The sequence below is a fragment of the Lynx rufus genome, unplaced genomic scaffold (assembly GCF_022079265.1).
Source record: "Lynx rufus isolate CCGP_SWC_20201006 ecotype Redwood Valley unplaced genomic scaffold, mLynRuf1.p SCAF_2, whole genome shotgun sequence".
Lineage (NCBI taxonomy): Eukaryota > Metazoa > Chordata > Mammalia > Carnivora > Felidae > Lynx > Lynx rufus.
The window spans coordinates 181,941,610-181,961,292 of NW_025814834.1; the positions used below are offsets into that span (position 1 = coordinate 181,941,610).

Here is a 19,683-nt window from a genome sequence, read left to right on the forward strand (position 1 = left end):
AAGGAAAAAAATAAAACAGGGAAGAAAGATATAAATAAAGTAGGTGGGGGGGGGTCTGCAGTTTTCTGAAAAAAGTGGGCAGGTGACAATTGAATAAAGACCTGGAGGAATGGAATTAGTGAATGAGCCATGTATCTGGGGGCAAGAACATCTCAGGAAGGGGGAGTAGTAACCACAAATACCCTTAAGTGGAAAATCAGGCCTCCATTTTCTAGGAACATCAAGAAGATAATGTGGCTCAAGAAAGGAGGAGGAGGTGAAGTTAGAGATTACAGGAGTGAGGGAGAAATAAGCCATATTAGGGATGTTTTTATCTCTGAGTAAAAGTCAGTGGAAGATTTTGAGTAGAGGGTTGACATGGTCTGACATACATTTTAATAGCTTCACTGTGGCCACTCTGATAGTACAATGTAGATGAGCCAGGGGGAAGCAAGGAAATCAGTTAGGATGCTGTTGCAATAATAGAGGAGGGAGAATATGGAGGCTTAGATCAGAGTGGTAGCAGTGCAATGTGATCAAATTCTGAACGTGTTTTAACATTTCAGCTATCAGAATTTGCCAGTGAATGGGAACGAGGGAGTCAAGGGTACACCAAGGTTTTTGAGTGGACCAACTGTCACTTATTGAGATAGAGACACTTTTATATTCTGCTTTATGTATTCTTATTTTTCCTCCTGGCTTCCCAAGGTTTCGGGCTGTCTTGTCCATGTGTTATCCATAATACCTAGTGCAGTTCTTTTTGTTTGGTTGTTTTAACCTAGTGCAGAGTAATTGCAACCTACTTTCCTAAATTAAATTTATTTTGGATGTTCATCAACCTCAAAATGGAGACAACTATATTTAGGGCTGCTAAATACCAACGAAGAGTGTTTTCCTTATGTTGTTGCTTATAACATAAAGTACATCTGGCTTGTTGGCTTTGCTCAACCATCCAAAGCCTTCCCTTTAATCCTGTAGGATGTCTGCCTTCATAAATTCTTTAAACTGCTAATCTTCAGACATTTCTCTTTTCCATGTTTTTAGCTTAAAATCTGAATCTTAGAAAAGGCAGATTAGTTGACATTCTCCCCCTTCTCTTTTTACATTCATTGAATAAAGCAGAAGGCAGCTGGGGTGTCTGGGTGGCTCAGTCGGTTAAGCGTTTGACTTTTGCTCATGTCATGATCTCATGGTCTGTGGGTTCGAGCCCCTCATCAGGCTCTGTGCTGACAGCTCAGAGCCTGGAGCCTGCTTTGGATTCTTGTCTCCCTTTTACTTCTCAAAAGCAAGTAAACATTAAAAACTTTTTTTTTTTTTAAACAGAAGGCAGTTATTTTCTTTTTTTTCTTTCAATATATGAAGTTAATTGTCAAATTGGTTTCCATACAACACCCAGTGCTCATCCCAAAAGGTACCCTCCTCAATACCCATCACCCACCCCCCATCAACCCTCAGTTTGTTCTCAGTTTTTAAGAGTCTCTTATGCTTTGGCTCTCTTCCACTCTAACCTCTTTTTTTTTTTTTCCCCTTCCCCTCCCGCATAGGTTTCTGTTAAGTTTCTCAGGATCCACGTAAGAGTGAAACCATATGGTATCTGTCTTTCTCTGTATGGCTTATTTCACTTAGCATCACACTCTCCAGTTCCATCCACGTTGCTACAAAAGGCCATATTTCATTTTTTCTCATTGCCACGTAGTACTCCATTGTGTATATAAACCACAATTTCTTTATCCATTCATCAGTTGATGGACATTTAGGCTCTTTCCATAATTTGGCTATTGTTGAGAGTGCAGACAACTGCTATAAACATTGGGGTACAAGTGCCCCTATGCATCAGTACTCCTGTATCCCTTGGGTAAATTCCTAGCAGTGCTACTGCTGGGTCATAGGGTAGGTCTATTTTTAATTTTTTGAGGAACCTCCACACTGTTTTCCAGAGCGGCTGCACCAATTTGCATTCCCACCAACAGTGCAAGAGGGTTCCCGTTTCTCCACATCCTCTCCAGCATCTGTAGTCTCCTGATTTGTTCATTTTAGCCACTCTGACTGGTGTGAGGTGATATCTGCATGTGGTTTTGATTTGTATTTCCCTGATGAGGAGCGACGTTGAGCATCTTTTCATGTGCCTGTTGGCCATCCGGATGTAGAAGGCAGTTATTTTATACTAAGCAGAAGAGAGAGGGGTGACTAGGTCTTTATGTGATGCTGACCAAAGTCTAAGTACCATGAAGTTTCCTCAGGAGAGGCAAAGAACCTGGGGAAGGGAAGTGACTGTCACTGAAACCACCTTTCCTAATTTTTGCTTTTAGTAAATGAGATCTTGGTTGCCAGTTCCTTTTGATCCCAGCTATATGGTTTTCCCAATTTGCTATTTGGTTTTTCATCCTTAGATATTTATTTGACAAGGGTGAGTCTCTCAGGTACCATTATTAATCTTAGGATCTGTCTTGTATTTCTTTGACTTTAATTTGGTCTACACCATTGCTGATGCTGCATGTTGAGCTATTTTGATAGTGATACCTACTTGGAAGGATTCAGTGAACATTTTTTGTATTTGACTAAAAACAGATTGTGGAATGGTTACATTTCCTAAATTGTTCTGCTTTCTGGTTTCTTTCCCTAAAGGAAAAAAAAAATCAAATTAGACCTTATTAAAATGAAATATTTGGCTGTTAGGAGCTGTTTTAGGGTTGCCAATTGTAATTCTTTTTTAGTACAAAGGTAAACAGCAATAGATTGGTAAAAAAATTACAAAAACCAACACATTAAATAAATTTAAATTTAGACTTGTGGGGCTGTTAAACTATTCACTTTTCTTCAACTATGGTTTCATCATCTTATTTGTAAGTGATAGAGTATTTAGATGATGTAACCATTATTTAAGTAGTGAAGAGAGGAAAAATCTCCAGAAGTTGTCTGCAATAGGTAAATGTTGAAAATCTTCTTTTTTTTTAATAGTGTCCATTCCTTGCTTTCAACATTTTGTGATGAATAACTATTTGTGATTTTAAACAGGAATAAATCTTGGTATGGCACACATGGATGGATCTAGAGGATATAATGCTAAGTGAAATAAGTCAGTCAGAGAAAGAGAAACACCCATATGATTTCACTTATTATGGAATTTAAGAAACAAAAAGAAAGAAAAAGACAAAAAAGCATACTCTTAAATATAGAGAAATAAACTGGTAGTTACCAGAGGGAGGGGTAGGGGGATTAAGATTACACTTACTGTGATGAGCACTGAATAATGTATAGAATTGTTGAATCACCATATTGTACACTTGGAATGAATATAACACTGTGCATTAATTATACTGGAATTTAAAACAAAGGAAAAAAAATCTTGGTATGTCAAATGTTACAATAAAAGCAGCTCATCTTTACTGAGTATTTTACTATTTATCAAATACCATTTAAGCATTTAGTATGTGTTAATAAGTTTCATCAAATTCCAGTGAACAAGTACTGTTATCACTCTCATTTTACTGATGAGAGAACTGAGACAATGTAAGTAACTTTCTTAAAATTACATAACTAGTAAATGATGGAGCTAGGAAACACTGGCATTCTGGTGTAAGAGCCTTCACTCCTCACTTTGAGCATATTTAATAATATACTCATTCTACATATGAGCTTCTGAAGGATCTATGCTTTTAGACATTAAGTAACTTCGAAAATAATAAATGGTTTAGGGGGAATTAATAGATTGTATATGTAATGTCAGAATAAAGGATTTTATATAGGTCTCTAAAATTTATGCTGTAAACAATCTGTACTTGTTCCCAAACTTGGCCGTGCATAAGAATCTCTGGAGGAGTTTGTGAGGGGAAAAAACAAATTTCTGGGCCCCATTCCATACTACCTGAATTTGAATCACGGGGATCAGGACTTCAGTATATCTGTATTTTTAGCCCAGCATGAGGCAGACATTTATGCACCAGTGGTATATAGCATATAGCAAAATAGACTAAAACAAAAAACATATAAGGATGAATAATTACAGTGGCTAACATTTATAGGGTACTTTCTTGTATTATCTCATTTAATCCTTATAACAACCTTGTGAATTAAGTTGGTATTATTACTCCATTTTGTAGATAAGGAAACTAAATCTTTTGGCCAATTTAACATGGCCAAAGTCAAACAGGTAATAAACACATGATAGAACAAGGATTTGAAAACAGATCTGTCAGACTACAGAACATAGAACATCCTACAATTGATTCCATCCTATAATAGTGGATTATAGACCAGAGAAATATTGAATACAAATTATTACTGTAGTTTTTTTTTGTTTGTTTAAAAAAGAAAATATAAAAAAGTATAAAAATTACTGTTTGTATGCCATCTCTTTTTTATCCATTTTCTATTAATGACAGTAGGTCATCATATTTGGTAAATTCCCTGGGGCCAATTGCACCATTAAAAATTTGGTTAATGCATATATGTAACTGTAACTGAGATTTATGTTGAGGCTCAGATGAGCATATATGTATCTCCTCCTACTTCTCTGATAACTTCTTTTTAATATATTCTCTGATTTTGTTTTTCGTACATACTCCTTAAATACTGACATTCCATAGATTCCATCATGAGCCATTTCTTTGTTCACATTATCCTTAATTTTGGATAAACTTAATACATTCGTAAGACTTTTGCAAAGACTTTTTAAAAAGTTGGTTTTATAACATAAAACATAAAGTGTACCATCTTATTCTTTTTTGAGTAAATTAATAGTGTTAAGTATATTCACATTGTTGTGAAACAGATCTCCAGAATGTTTTCATCTCGCTAAACTGAAACTCTGTACCTATTAATCTACAACTTTACCTTTTTCCCTCCTCCCATTCTACTTTCTGTTTCTATGAATTTCACTATGCTAAGTATTTCGTATGAATAGAATCATATAGTATTTGTCATTTTTTGACATTTGACATTTTTTGGCTTATTTCACTTAACATAATGCACTCAAGGTTTATCCATGTTATTGTCTGTGACAGTATTTCCTTTTTTTAAAGCTGAATAGTATTCCATTGTATGAGTATACCACATATTCTCTTATATATAATATATATATATTTATTTATATATATAATTTTTAATTATGTATACATTATATATATAATAACCTTGACCTTGAGGTTAAGACCTGAACTGAGATCAAGAGTCAGATGCTTAACTGACTGAGCTACCCAGGTGTCCCTGTTTTCTTTATTCATTACTATTAATGGGCATTTGGGTTGCTTCCACCTCTTGGCTGTTGTGAATAGTGCTGCTGTGAACATCAGTATACAAGTATCTCTTTGAGACCCTGCTTCCAATTAATTCAGATATATCCCCAGAAGTGAGATTGCTGGATCATTTGGTAGTTCTATTTTTTCCAAATACTTTTCAAGTAGATGACCCATGACTCCAAAGTCAGAATATTGAACTCACACATTTTACATTCTTGATCTCTTGGATATGTCTTTTAAAAAAATTTTTTTTTAATGTTTATTTTTGAGAGAGAGAGAGAGACAGACAGACAGGGTGTGAGCAGGGGAGGAGCAGAGAGAGAGGGAGTCACAGACCTGAAGCAGGCTCCAGGCTCTGAGCTGTCAGCACAGAGCCCAATACGGGGCTCAACCTCACAAACTGTGAGATCATGACCTGAGCCTAAGTCGGACGCTCAACCAACTGAGCCACCCAGGCGCCCCAAGACATTTCTATATGAATGTTCCAAGTGTACTTCAAAATCAATATGCCTAAAACCGAAGGCCTCAAATCTCCCTATCCTCACCAGCCTGTCACTTTGCTCATGTTCTTGGGTTCATGAATACATATTCATTCATGTATTCAGCATATGTTAACTCACAACACCTAGGGACCAGGCATTGTTGTTGGTGTTGAGGACACATCAGTGAACAAAATAAGGTCATTTGGATCTCACAATAAGGATGAGGTTAGACAGATAACACAAAAAGACAAACAATTTGTTAGGTAGAGTGTTATGGCTAAGAGGTTCTCTTTTAGATAGAATGGTTAGGGAAAGTCTTTCTGAGACGACCTTTGAGTAGAAACCTTACTGAAGTGAGGGAGTGAGATATGTGGATATCTAAAGAGCATTGTAGGCAGAAGGAAAAATAAATATAAGGGGTTTGATGTGGGAGCATATTTCACTTGTTCAAGAAATTGTAAGGAAATCAGAGCAACTAGAGTAAGTGAACCTCAGAGATATTGTAAGAAGATGATGTCAGTGAAGGAGCTGGAGCCAGCTAATACAGTCTTCTTACAAGGTCAGAATACAGTCATTGAGTTTTACTCTGCTGGTATGGGAAGGCATTAGAGTATGGAAAGGGTTTTATTTGACTTGACAATTATAAGCATCATGGTGGCTTCTGTGTGAACAAGCAGTAAGCAAGTGAGGCAAAGACAGAAGCAGGGAGACCAGTTTGGAAACTACTGAAATCCAGAGGAAAGATGATGGTTTAGATAGGGTGGTAATCGAGGAGATTCTACATTTTGCAAGTAGAATTTCTCATAGGTCAGATGTGGAATGTGAGAGAAAGGAATGAGGATGACTATATATTTTTGACTTGAGTGACGGAATCTTTAGAATTGCTTGCCAGTTGTGATGATTGGGAGGACTGGAGCAGGAACAGTCTACTCACTTACCCAAGCCAGAAGCCTGGGCATCATTCTCAACAATTTTCTCTTTTCAATTCGTGTTTCACAGTGCTGACCAAATGATGTTCCTGAAGGGCAAATTTCAGTTGCAGCAGTTGCCTGCCCATTATCTTCAGGTTAAGTAAAACTTTTAATGCTTGTATTTATACTGCTTCTCATAATCTACCTCTTGCTTACCTTTCCAACTGGCTCCTCACTGCTTCCTCACCCAAACCTTTGCTGAAGCCACACAAAACTAGTTTCCACTTCTTGAATGGACTTACAGAAAAAAAAGATTTTTTTTTCCCCTGAATGCTCTTACTCAGCTTTTCCCCCTAGAAGAGCTCTGCTTTAACATTTGGTTCACACATCACCCCTTCTTCCCAGCTTTTTCCTGGCATTCAAATTACTTCCACTGTTTTGCCTTTGCCTTCATTTAGTATCTTATATATTCCTCTATTGAAGTTTATAATCAGTGGAAGGAAGAGTTATCAATAGAGTACTTGAAGAAGGGTTATCATAGTGATGAACATGTTTGGAAAGTAGGAATTTGAAAGAACATTTAGAAGAGTATAAATATAGTAGATTGTTGGAAACAGTCTGTTACAGATATTTACAGAAAATTAAATAATCATTTGTGGAAAAAACTTTCCTTTCTGCCCAGAAAGAAAGAGGGAGAAAATGGTGTGAGCATCTTTTTTGAGGCCTCATTGGTTTCCCACCATTATCTCATATTCTTTCTCTAGAACTCTACAATTTAGTGTGGACATTTATATCTACTTTTGTTTCTTTGGCCTGTCACTTTTGTAGCTGGGAAAGTTTTCATCCTAAAATGGATCCTTTTCTTATAGCTCCTTTGATTAACAGAATACTAATAAGGTCTGTGAAATAATAGAAAAAAATATATTGGTCTCTGTCCCTCAGTTTCTGACACAGAGCTTCTAAAACCCTTATAATTTCTTAATAATAAGAATAATACTAGTGGCATCTTTTGTTCTACTATTTCATTTTTGACCCTAGTTTGTTTGTTTTTTTTTTAACATTTATTTATTTTTGAGAGAGAAAGAGACAGAGCATGAGCAGGGGTAGGGGCAGAGAGAGAGAGGGAGACACAGAACCCGAAGAGGCTCCAGGCTCTGAGCTGTCAGCATGGAGCCCGACGTGGGGCTAGAGCTCATGAACCGTGACATCATGACCTGAGCTGAAGTTGGACGCTTAACCAACTGAGCCACCCAGACGCCCCTTTGATCCTAGTTCTTGACCATAGAGCTCCTAAATCCCTTGGAATTTCCTGGGTGATACGAGTGTCTTTTGTTCTAACGAGGAGACTTTTGGGCTCCTGGATAGTTTCAGGATGGGGGCTGGTCACCAGAAAGACCAAACCATGATTAGAAGCTTCAATCAGTCCTACTCTATCCTCCAGGAAGGGGAGAAGGACTGGAAATTGAATTAGTGATTGATCATGCTTACGTAATTGAAGCTTCCATAAAAATCCCAATAATGCAGATTGGGAAGCTTCCAGGTTGGGGAGTAGTATATGTGGAGGGAGAGTGTGCCTAGAGAAAGCATGGAAGCTCCGCATGCCTTCCCACATACCTTTCTGTAGGCATCTCTTCCACCTGGTTTTTCCTGAATTGTATCCTTTTATAATAAGTCAGTAAATTAAGAAGTAAAATGTTTTCCTGAATTCTTTGAGCCGCTCTAGCAAATTAATTGAAGAGAGGGTTGTGGGAATCTCTGATGTATGGCAGGTGGGTCAGAAGCACAGGTAACAGTCTGGACTTTGTGATGAGCATCTGAAGAGGGGGAGGTGGGGAGTAGTTTTATGGTCTTGAGCCCTTAACTGGTGGGATCTGATACTGGTAGACAGTGTCAGAATTGAGTTAAATTGTAGAACACTTAGCTGGTGTTGCAGAATTGCTTGATGTATAGAAAACCCACACATCTGGTGTCAGGTGAAGTAGTATTGTTTGTAGTGGAGTATTGAGAGTAGAGGAGACACACAGTGTCCCTCCATCTCCCCCCAATACAAGATTAAAGGTGAAAATTCCACAATTCATAGCTGTAGAATGATGGGCTCTTACAATACTTCTGATTGGCTCTACTCAGGGTGAAATCATGAGAGGAGGATGATTTTATCAATTTAGTGTGGACACTGATATCTTCTTTTGTTTTCTCAATACTCAGAATAGTTCCAGATGATTAATTAAATATTTGTGGGATGAGTGATGTTGGAATGAGTGAATGAAATATCAAATGAATGAATAAGATGCATGAGTGCTATGTAAGTACAACACAGTGGAAGAATCATTGAGACTTTTAAGGCAAACCAAGAAACAGACTTCAACTATAGAGAACAAACTGATGGTTACCAGAGGAGAGGTGGGTGGGAGGATGGGTTAAATAGGTGATGGGGATTAAGGAGTGCCCTTGTGATGAGCACCGGTGTTGAATCACTTAATTGTACACCTAAAGCTAATATGACCCTGTATGTTAGCTAGAATTTAAGTAAAAACTTAAAAAAAAAAAATAAAGGAAGAAAAATCATTGAGAAAAAGGTAGTGTGAGTCAGTTAAATTTTCTTGAAAAAAATGATTCACATCTGGGTCTTCAACTCCATTAGGCAACAATAGGCATTCCTTCCTTCATGATCCCATATTGCCTTTCACATTGCTTTACAATTAGTTGTTTCTATAACTGCCTGTCCTGGGAGGAACGTGTCTCATCATTTTTATATTTTCTCCAGCACTGTGCTCAGTGAATAAAAGAATGAAGGAATTTGAACTGGTGGAAAAGAGGATATTCTGTAAAGGATCAGTATGATTGGAGGAGAGAAAGTCCGTATTTGTTTGAAGAATTCACTTGATGGCACGATCAGAGTTGTGAATGCTAAAATACTAGTACTGTACTTTGTGGACCCAATGTTTATTTTTTAGTTATTTTGAAAATATTTTGAATCTGACATACCATAGAGTAGTAATTTCAAATTGAACAAAAGTATACTAATTTTAGAAAGTATTTTTCTATATATTAAGTATGTTCAGGAGATGGAAAAATGGATAATGGACACAACAAAGCCAGTGTTAACAATAATAATTATTATTCTAGTTCACAGGCTTTCCAAAGATGTGGAATATGTAGAGTTGCCTATATTCTTAATTCTGTCAACTAATAATATATACGATTATATATATGTATATGTATAATGAAAATGTGTTTATTATTTCTGTTATCATAAACTTTTAAATTTTTTTCTATTTATAAATTCTTGTAACTTAAATGTATTAAATATTTATTTTTACTTATCTGCAATCAGTAATTTGGAGATTAACCAGCTGAGGAGGCTGCTGATAAGAATAGAGCTGATGATAATGCTATGATGATGTAATCATTGAAGCCTGGAAAAATGGTGGTTTGTTAGTAACTAATGTGTATATACTGAGAATAATGAGTATTATACTGATAATCCTATTTTTATACTTTAAACACTGTTTCAAGAGTTATACTTTATTTCCCATGTATTTTTTAGCCTTTTATAAGCTAATTTTTACTGAAACTTAAAAAATACGTTTAATAATCTCTTCTTAGGCCTCATAATATTAGACTATTTTCACATTTTTCAGTTTTGTCTAATCCTTCCCTACAGTACCTTCTTTGCTCCCTCTGTGACATATTCATGGTTTTTGCCCTTATATCTAACCCTTCTGTATTAATTTTTGTCATTAGATTTCTCTCATCTTTTTCTTACATGTATGAATTCCCCAATACTCTATCTCTCTTCTTTTCACCAAAGAAGAAAGCTTATAGGGAGGGAGAATTAAAATATTTTTAGGGCTTCTTTTATTTGCCTTTAAACATATATAGCTTTAATTAATCTACCTCTGAATTTTTAAATTACTTTTGTCTCCATTTGGATATTACCTGAACTGCTTATAGTAAAATTAATTATTGAATATATTTTTGTCCCTGCTAGAATGCAAGCTATGTTATATTTATTAGTATATCTCCATTGCTTAGCACAGAGCTTGGTATGTAGTTGGCAATTAATAACATACTTGTTAACTAAACAAATGATATCCTACTGTCACTTCAAAGTTAACATGTTCAAAATTGAACTCTTCTGAAATTTTCCTTTGCTTCTGTATCCACTCATTATTCAGTGTCCAGATCAAATGCCATCTCTTTTCTGAAACTTTTCTTAATCCTCATAAAAATCTCTTTCCCTATTCTATATTCCTTTAGCAAATTATACTTTTATTGTACCTTCATTCTGGATTGCATTTTACATATTTATGTACAGAATTTATTATGTACATAAGGTTGAGGTCAGAAACTAACTTCCTATCCAAAATGAAATACATTATTTAAAACGATCTAAGATCTAGGAAAAAGAAAGCGGAGGTATGTCACTGTTCCTGGACAGTGTTGTGTCCTACCCCTTCTTGCTAGTTTTCACTTATCCTTCAGTCTTGGTTGAGACATTATTTCATCTAGGAAGCTTTTTGAGCTTTGGTCACTTGGCTGTGTGACTTGTTTTGTTTTGTTTTGTTTTTCATTTTTGTACTCCCTATCATCCTTAATTTAACAAATAAGTATTGAGTGCTGTTTAGTTCCTGCACTGTGCTAGGCAATGGGGATAAAGTAGTGAACAAAATTGTTATTGTCTTGTCTGTCACAGAGCTTACACCCTATTGAGAAAGACAGACATAAAACAACCACCAAATAAGTAATTATTAATTACTATGAAGGAAAAGCACAGGGTTCTATGTGAGCATAAACCTATATAGATGGGGGTTGACCAAAGAAGTATTATTTGAAAAAGTGTATCTAACAGAAATTTTGGTTATCATTAAGATTTAGCCAGACAAGAAATGAGGAAAGGGCATTTCAAACAGACATAATATCTTCAAAAGACCTAAGAACTAGAGGAACTTGATGCTGTTGAGGAACAAAAAGGCCCAGTTTGGCTGAGGGTATAGTTCATTATAGAGATGAGGAAACAGGCTGAAAGAGGTTCAGTGATTATAGAACATATTAATATCATAAAATTAATAAGTGGGAAAGTCTAGATTCAAATTTTGGACTTTATAAATCCTTAATATTCTTTCCATTACACCTTGGCATTCCTGAGTGAAAATTTGAACACAGTCTTTCCAAACTCTGGTATTTTGTTTCTTTTCCAACAGCACAGAAAATTCTCTTACTGTTTTCCTAATTTTTAGCAAAGAAGATATTTGTATGTGGAACCATTGCTGTCAAGAGAAAAGAGATAATTGACCTGGCTGTAGATAGAGATGCTTCCATTGCATTTGTGGCTTTGAAAACCCATGTTAGCGTGTTTGGCTCAAAGGATTTATGAGCCTCCAGAGTTGTCAGGGTTCTATGGAATCCACTCTCTGTATTAATCTGTGAATCAATCTTTCTTTCTTTCTTTCTTTCTTTCTTTCTTTCTTTCTTTCTTTCTTTCTTTTTCTTTCTTTCCTTCCTTCCTTCCTTCCTTCCTTCCTTCCTTCCTTCCTTCCTTCCTTCCTTCTTTCCTTCTTCTTTCTTTTTTCCCAGTGGAGCATTACAACTCTCAAAATTTATAGGAAGTACCTTACACTCTACTCTGTTTCCATTCTACAGAATAACATTGTAAACTTGACCCACTTCTGGCAAATATTTAGATTAATGTTTCACCAAATACACAAACTCCTTTTGGGAGATGATTTTCAGGCAGCTGATAAAGCATTGAAGTGTTAGGTTTTTTGTTTGTTTGTTTTTTCATTTTGATGTGGACTTGGATGGGCATGGAGAGGGAAGAAGTTGTTATGATGCAGAGGCAGAGTTGGAAATGCAAAGTTTTTCCTCCAGTGAATCTTCTCTATTACCTGTAGTGACAGTCCAGAATGTAGCAGCCTGTTTGCTTAGTAGTCTGCAAAAACGTCCATATCCTGTCACCTCTGTGCTATGTTCTGAGTAATTGGTGACTTGTTAGGATAGAGACCAACTTCAGGAATGTTTTATGGAAACTTCCCAGTGATGCTCCTGCCTCCTTTTGTAACCTGGTACAATTGTGGTATTGTGTTTATCAAAGAATTTATGCCTCTACGTTTTTTCCTTCTAGATGGTCTTTTTATGAAGATTTATAATTATAACATGAAAGAGTGAATTTAATTTCTGAGCTAATTCTAAAATTCTTATTGGAATTTTTCATTTGTGATTTTATATCTTAATCTGAAGAAGGAAATACTGTTAAAAATATTACTTTACGGTACTGATTTTACTTGTTCTGACATTCTTAAACATTGGTTTTTGTGGGTGTTTTGCTTGAATGAAGACTGGAACTAAGCTTTTTATGACTCAAGATTTGGGTATATTATATGCCAAATGCATTTTTTTCTTAAAATACGGTTTTATTATAGCAAGTAGAGAAACATTTTAGAGAATATTTTGTATTACTAGGGAAACATTTAGTATTTGTTTACAGTTTATTTTCCAAAATTACACTTATTTTCCTGTACAGTCTTCTCCACCCCACCCCATCTCTGAGCATTTTTCTGTTTTTGTTTTTGTTTTTTGTTTTTCTGTTTTTTTGTTTTTGTTCTTTTGTTTTTTTGTTTTTTTTTTTTTTTTTTTTGTTAAATGGGCTTCTCTGTTTTTTGTTTGCAGGCAGCTATCAATGGTGTAATACCCCAGGAAAATGGCATTCTACAAAGGTATGTTATAAGGTGCTTAATGATAGGATGAGAATTTAGCAAAGCAAAAAGAGACAATTGTTAATCTTTTTGTTTCGCTTTTTGATAGAGCATTTGATACAGCATTCTTTGGTGTAGAAGCTCATTAATATTGTTACTGTTCTTACAGACATTTTTATTATATCAATTTCCTAAAGTCTCTAGCTTTTAACTGTATTATGTTATTTCAGAATGGGTGGTACTATTTTTAAAGCTGGTTTTATTTTATTTTTAGGAAAGCTTTTCGGGTGCCTGGGTGGCTCATTCGGTTGAGTGTCTGACTATTGATTTCAGCTCAGGTCATGATCCCAAGGTTGTGGGATCGAGCCACGTGTCAAGTTCTGCACTGAGTGTGGAGCCTGCTTGAGATCCTCTCACTCTTTCCCTCTGCACCTCTCCCCTGCTTGCCTGCACACTGTTTGTCTTTTTCTGTCTCTAAAATAAAAAAGAAAGGAAGAAAGAAAGCTTTTCAAGGTCATATTCTAATTTATAAAGTGGAAAGAACTGAATCTCAGCAGCTCTAAAACATGGTTATCATCTACCAATTCAGCCTTTGTCTCCAACCAGTTTACTACATTCTTTTTCCCACTCACTTTTGTTTTCTAAATTAAGTATATGATAACTTGCAACAATTTCAGTAAGTTCTTAATTGATGAAACTTCCTAGAACATTGAACTATTTCATCTGAAGAATCCATTGTTAACATGTGGAATGGTCTTCATGGTTTTGTGTCATTGCCGGAAGGTAAAATTGGAAGATGATGCCAAGAGAACTCTAAGTTACAAAATAATAATTCCTTAAATTAGAAGTCACTTTTCTTAAGTTTTCTTTCCTTAAAATTGGAGACTCTGGTTTGGATTAAAAGAGGACACTTACAAAGTCATAGGAGGTAAAACCATTCTCCCTTCCAAGTGTAGTTTAATTACTTGATTTCCCCCCCATCCCCCATTCAAACTTTGGCTTGAATTTTGGTGGCTGGGATTTCTAAGTCACTGAAGCATGATCTGCTAAGTGCAGATGAGGCAAACAGAAACAGCAGACTAGGAATGAGGTTGTTTTGAAGAGAAAGAAAAGTGCTGTTGCAAAACTGTCAAAAAATTCACCATGAATTGCAAAATGTGCTGTACTTTATAGGAAATTGTCTATATTTAGAAAGGAAGCAAATTTTGTTTGGTACCAATACTATCCTTAGTGATTAACAGACCTGTTCCCTAAAAGAAACAAAAACAAAAACACAAAACTGTGAGAAAGACTTTCCATCCAGAGTAAATGTGGCTGATTTCCAGAGTCTGTACCAAAATTTTTTTGTTTACTCTTTTCTTCTTTTTTTTTCTTTTTTCCTTTTTTTCTTTTTTGGTTCAAAAGCATTTAGTTTTATTGAAACCCTTGTCTAGAAAGCAAACCAGGTGATTACAGGAACTTCCTTCATGATCTTTTTTTTTCCCCCGCCTTGGTTTAAAAAGGTTTAGACTGCTAAATATGGCTCCAGTTTTATTCTTGAGTAAATGTTATTCCACTTTTTGTGCCAAAATTTTTGCTTGCTAAACCCTTGTGGATTCAGCTGCTGGGTTCTGAGTACATATTGGATATATCTTAACATTAACAGTATTATGCTATGGGTGAACTGTAGAAATTCTTTCATCCCTGGAAACATTCCACCTCTCCTGTCAAAGATGATAGTTTTTGCTTAATATCAGTAGAGATACAGCACTAAATTGACTTCTAATGAGGTTACTGTAATATTTGAGGTTTAACTTTTATCAGAGTGGGTTTTATTTTGTTTGCTTGTTAAAGCAATGACTTATGTGCACAGAAGAAAATCAGTTGTATCTAGTAATAGTCTTCAACTCTTTCCCTTCCTAACCTTTTTCTTCAGCTTTGAAATCAGTGTGGACTTGACATAACTGAAAATTCCTTTTGTAGATCTATTGACCAAAGGAAAAGAAAATGTTAGTTTCTCATTTACTTAACACTGAAAGTGGAAGACACAGTAGTAAGAATGGTATATGTAGGTAGTTAAAAGGATTTTTGTTTATTTGACTTTTGTAGTAAAATTGAATATAGTCTGTGAATACAGCTGACTCTTAACTTGTCAGTTCATACCTCAACAGAGGAAAGAGCTACCAAAAACATTTTTTTAATATGAATTACTTTTGGAAGGAGAACAGCCCAATCCCTGTGCTTTATAGCTTTTCTTGAAATCAGATATTTGTATGAATTCAAAAGTGGGAATATGGTTTTTAATGTACCCATAAAGTTCAAAGCAAAGAAATTAACATTTTCCCAATGCTTAAGGCACTGTGTCAGGTAATTGACATATATTTCATCATTTAATACTTATTATAACCCTCAAGAGGTAAGTGTTCATATTTCATAGATGAGGAAACTGAAGGGTAGAGAGTTGACATAAATTTACTCAGGTAAATTTACTCAGTAAACTAGACAATGTCACACCTTTGTTTTAAGATTTTTTCCTTTGGGTAAAAAAGTTGGAATTTATATACGTGTGTAAGGTCTTTATCCCACAGCTTTGTTTTTACAGTTACTATTTTAGTTGTAAGCAAGCAAAGGCAATTACGACTATTTTAGTTGTAAGCAAAGCAAAGATGTTACTATCCCTCATTTTATAGGTAGGATAAGGCATGAAATGACTTGGCCCAGATGATATAGCATGATGTTGATAGAGTCAGGAATATAAGCAAGTCTTCTGCCTCATCCTCCAAGGCTTATTTCACTAGACAATATACTACTAATACCATATGTTTATAAACTGTGTAACTTATGCTGTCATAAATGTAAACAATTTAATCATAAAACATCAAATGTGTGCATGTTTATTTACTACATCTTGGTATAATATTTATTTAGCATATTGTCCAGAACCTTTTTAAACATTATTTTTGCAGGCAGTTATTGTTAGAAGGAAGAGCTAATGAATTACTCATGTTAGTAGACAGCACATGCTATGTCTTCTAAAAATTAAAAAAAAGTTTTTTTTAATGTTTATTTATTTTTGAGAGAGAGGGAGACAGAGGATGACCAGGGGAGGGGCAGAGAGAGAGGGAGAAACAGAATCTGAAGCAGGCCTCAGGCTCTGAGCTGTCAACACAGAGGTGGACATGGGGCTCAAACTCACAGACTGCAAGATCATAACCTGAGCTGAAGTCGGATGCTTAACCAACTGAGCCACCCAGGCGCCCCTGTTTCCTAAAAATTTTATGAACCAGTAGTGTAATTTTCCTCATTGACTAAGGATGGTGTTTATCAACTCATATTTATTTTTTGACCAAGGCAGATATATTGTATGTTTCTTTGTCTATTATTTAACTCATTGAGGGAACCTAGAGAAGACCAGAAAATAGTCCATTGTAGAGCAGCAATCCAGTTTGGTAATCAGGACCTTTCACCTCACTTAGTATCCCTTCATTTGCTAGTTGATTCAATAGTCTGAGGAGTACAGAACTGCCAAGTGGCATTCTCAGGTTCTAATTCTGTGAAAGTATTGTGGAAACATTACATTTTTTGGGAACTGTGATCTCTGAACCACCAGAGCCTAAAGTAGCAGGAAACAAAAATTCTCTTAAGTTGTTAGGCATAATAAAAGGAACCACTACCACTGCTTAATTCTCATACCCATGTTTTCTGGTAGTATGAGAAACATCATAGTTTTGGTCACTGATATAAAGCATACACTATATCCTTTAATGTGGAGCCTCAAGCTTTGAGTATGTTGTCTCCCAACCTGTGCCATAACTGTCTTCAGCAGGACATTCCACTGTTTTGACAAGCTAGGTGCTTCAGGGTAACAGGATATATGAATGATACCAGCACTATACCTCTTTTGCTGTGAAATGAGTTCCTTGTTTAGAACAAGGGGAAGCCATAGATCAATAAGCATTTCCTCAATACATGAATGTTGCTACTGGCAGAATCATTACATCAGGGAAGTCAATTTCATATCCAGAAAAGTGTCTTTTTAAGTGAGAACAGATTGTTTCCTCCTCCATGATAGAAATGATCCATTACCAGATCCCTAAGGAATGATGCCATATTAGGGGCTCAGTATTAGTCTCTGTTGGTAGCAGTTTAGACACTCAGTAGTTTCCGTAGCCAGATTCAGACTTGGTAAGGGGAAGTTGATATTGTGCTCTAACCTCCCTCCTTTTGGCATGACTACATTATACATTAATGCATTGAACAGTCCTAGGGTAGTAAGGGAAAAAGCTGACTCACAACAATAGAACATTGTTATCTTATGCCACACTGAGAGCCTTTTTTCCCCAGCGGATAGCCTATAGGCAACATTCCCCTAAAACATATATTCACATTCTGTCCATTCTAAAAGATCCATTTTCATAAATTCCGCCCAGACTTCCTTGTTACCTAATTTTGTTTTATTCTTTCCAAGTCCTGATCAGCTGGCCAACCTATAAGCTATTGCTTGTGATTCAGTATAGATTTGTACCTCAGGCAATCTCTCTTTCTAAATGAAAAGGTCAACTTGTGGTACAGTATCAAGTTCTCCCCACTGGGAGGCTTTTCTTTCACTGCTATCTTTTTGGGGTATCTTTGTTTGGAGGCTGTTATGCTTCAGCAGTTTGTTTTTGGTTGGTGTGAGCATGTATACACAACCATCTTTTCTTTTCCCAGTCTAAATCTTTCCTTACTCTGTTAACTTAGTTATCTCTTATTATTGATGGGAAGTGCAAGATACAGCAACTGCCTTTTACCCTGACTTGTTTATGGCCACTGAACCCCAGAAACTTCACCAAGGTGGTGAGATCCTGCATTTTTGAGGCATGTATCTTCTAATTTGATAAGACAAAGCATCTCAGTGCTTGCTACTATTGTTCTTCAGGATCAGTTCACATTGTTATCAACGTAATGTTGTTTTGTGGAATGCTTGGTGATCAAGATCTCTCTAGACTAGATTATTATGCTAGAGAGAGTTTACATAATCTTTTAGAAAAGGCAGTGAAGGTATATTGTTTACCCTTCTGGGTAAAAATAAAATGCTTGTCTTGGTAATTGCAAATTAATATAGAGAAAAAGATCAGTTTCTTCCTGTTATCCCTTCCTATGTAGTAACCCTGACTCCATGGATCAGGAAGCCAATATGGGATGTCTGCCAGTTACTGAAGGTGTCTCTTTCAATTATACATTCAGAATCTGGAGAAGAAATTGCATGATAGGTTGACAGATTGTTTGAATATAGTATGAGTGGACTTGGGCCAAAACTTGATTTACCATCATAATCTTCCACTTTTATATCCCTAGGAATTAGTATCAGTTTAGAGTTAGCATCTAGTAATCCCCTAAAGATTTAGATATTTTCCTTTTATTGGTACACAGGCACTCTAGTTAAAGGCTGCAGGTCTCTTAGGTGAAGTCTTAGAGGAAAATTTACAATATATATGTGTGGTCCTGTTGCATTGTCTTTGTGGGGATCAGGGGCTTTGTGAAACAACTTGTGTTTGGAAACTGAGAGTGACTATGACTCTCCTTTGTGGTTATGGACCTCAGGTTTTAGGCTACCAGGTCTAGGGTTTCTCATGTTTTTAGATCAAGTAATATTTTAGTTGGCTGACTTTTAATTTTGTTCCTTAGATATAATCATGTTCAGTTAAATACTTCTAAAGATGTCTGGAGGTTGAAATCTTCTGATTGCTGCATTTTGTCTCTGTTGTCTGTTAACATAATTGTTCCCACCTTCTTCTTACTAAATTCTGCCATTTGACCTCAACAGTCTGGCATCTCATCGTGCCCATTAGGGAGGCTTATTCAGTGGTTTCATCTCCCCATGTCATTCCCAATCCACAGAAGACAGCCTCTACAGTTTTTTTTAAGAAGGCAGACACTTTTACAAATAAATGTATTTCTGAATGCTTTAGTGCAATGTCCTCTGGGACCTCATGGGTGATGTACTAGGAAGATATATGTATGTTCAGACTGTACATGGTAATCCACTTAAGCTTTATTTTTCTAAGCATCTGAATTTCTTCTACATTTTGCCAGGAAAGTTTGGGCATTTCATCCTTATTAAATGTAGACTCCTTTGGGACTTAAGTTTCAGTCAACAAGCAAACTATTAGAGGTACTTAGAGCTGCTTAAGCAAACATGTTATATTTGGCCCTACCCAAACTCTTTTGGTCAAATTCGCTTCAAATTGATTTCCTTGCCTGTTCCCTAGGTTTTTACTGATATAATTTATCAAAATTTTATAATTATTTTTGGATTTAAGCCCTCGCTCAGTTAAAACATTGTACTTACTTTCTTGGAGCCTACCTCAATTTGATTTTAGAGGCAAGAAGGAATGGTGGGGGTAGGTTTTGAGAATAG

At 35.9% G+C, this 19,683-nt stretch overlaps 1 protein-coding gene across 3 annotated transcripts in view; it reads left to right on the forward strand.

The window, feature by feature from the left end:
* Positions 1–19,683, forward strand: part of FAF1 (Fas associated factor 1) — a 520,107-nt gene that overhangs the window by 144,408 nt on the left and 356,016 nt on the right. Inside the window, exons 3-4 of one of the 3 annotated variants that reach the window (XM_047085886.1) lie at positions 6,698–6,764; positions 13,279–13,325. The exons of 1 other annotated variant lie outside the window; for it this stretch is intronic. In XM_047085886.1, the coding sequence (XP_046941842.1) occupies positions 6,708–6,764; positions 13,279–13,325 (104 nt within the window). In that variant the 5' untranslated portion in view covers positions 6,698–6,707. The remainder of the gene's footprint in view (positions 1–6,697; positions 6,765–13,278; positions 13,326–19,683) is intronic. One more of the 3 variants, XM_047085885.1, reaches the window with a different exon arrangement.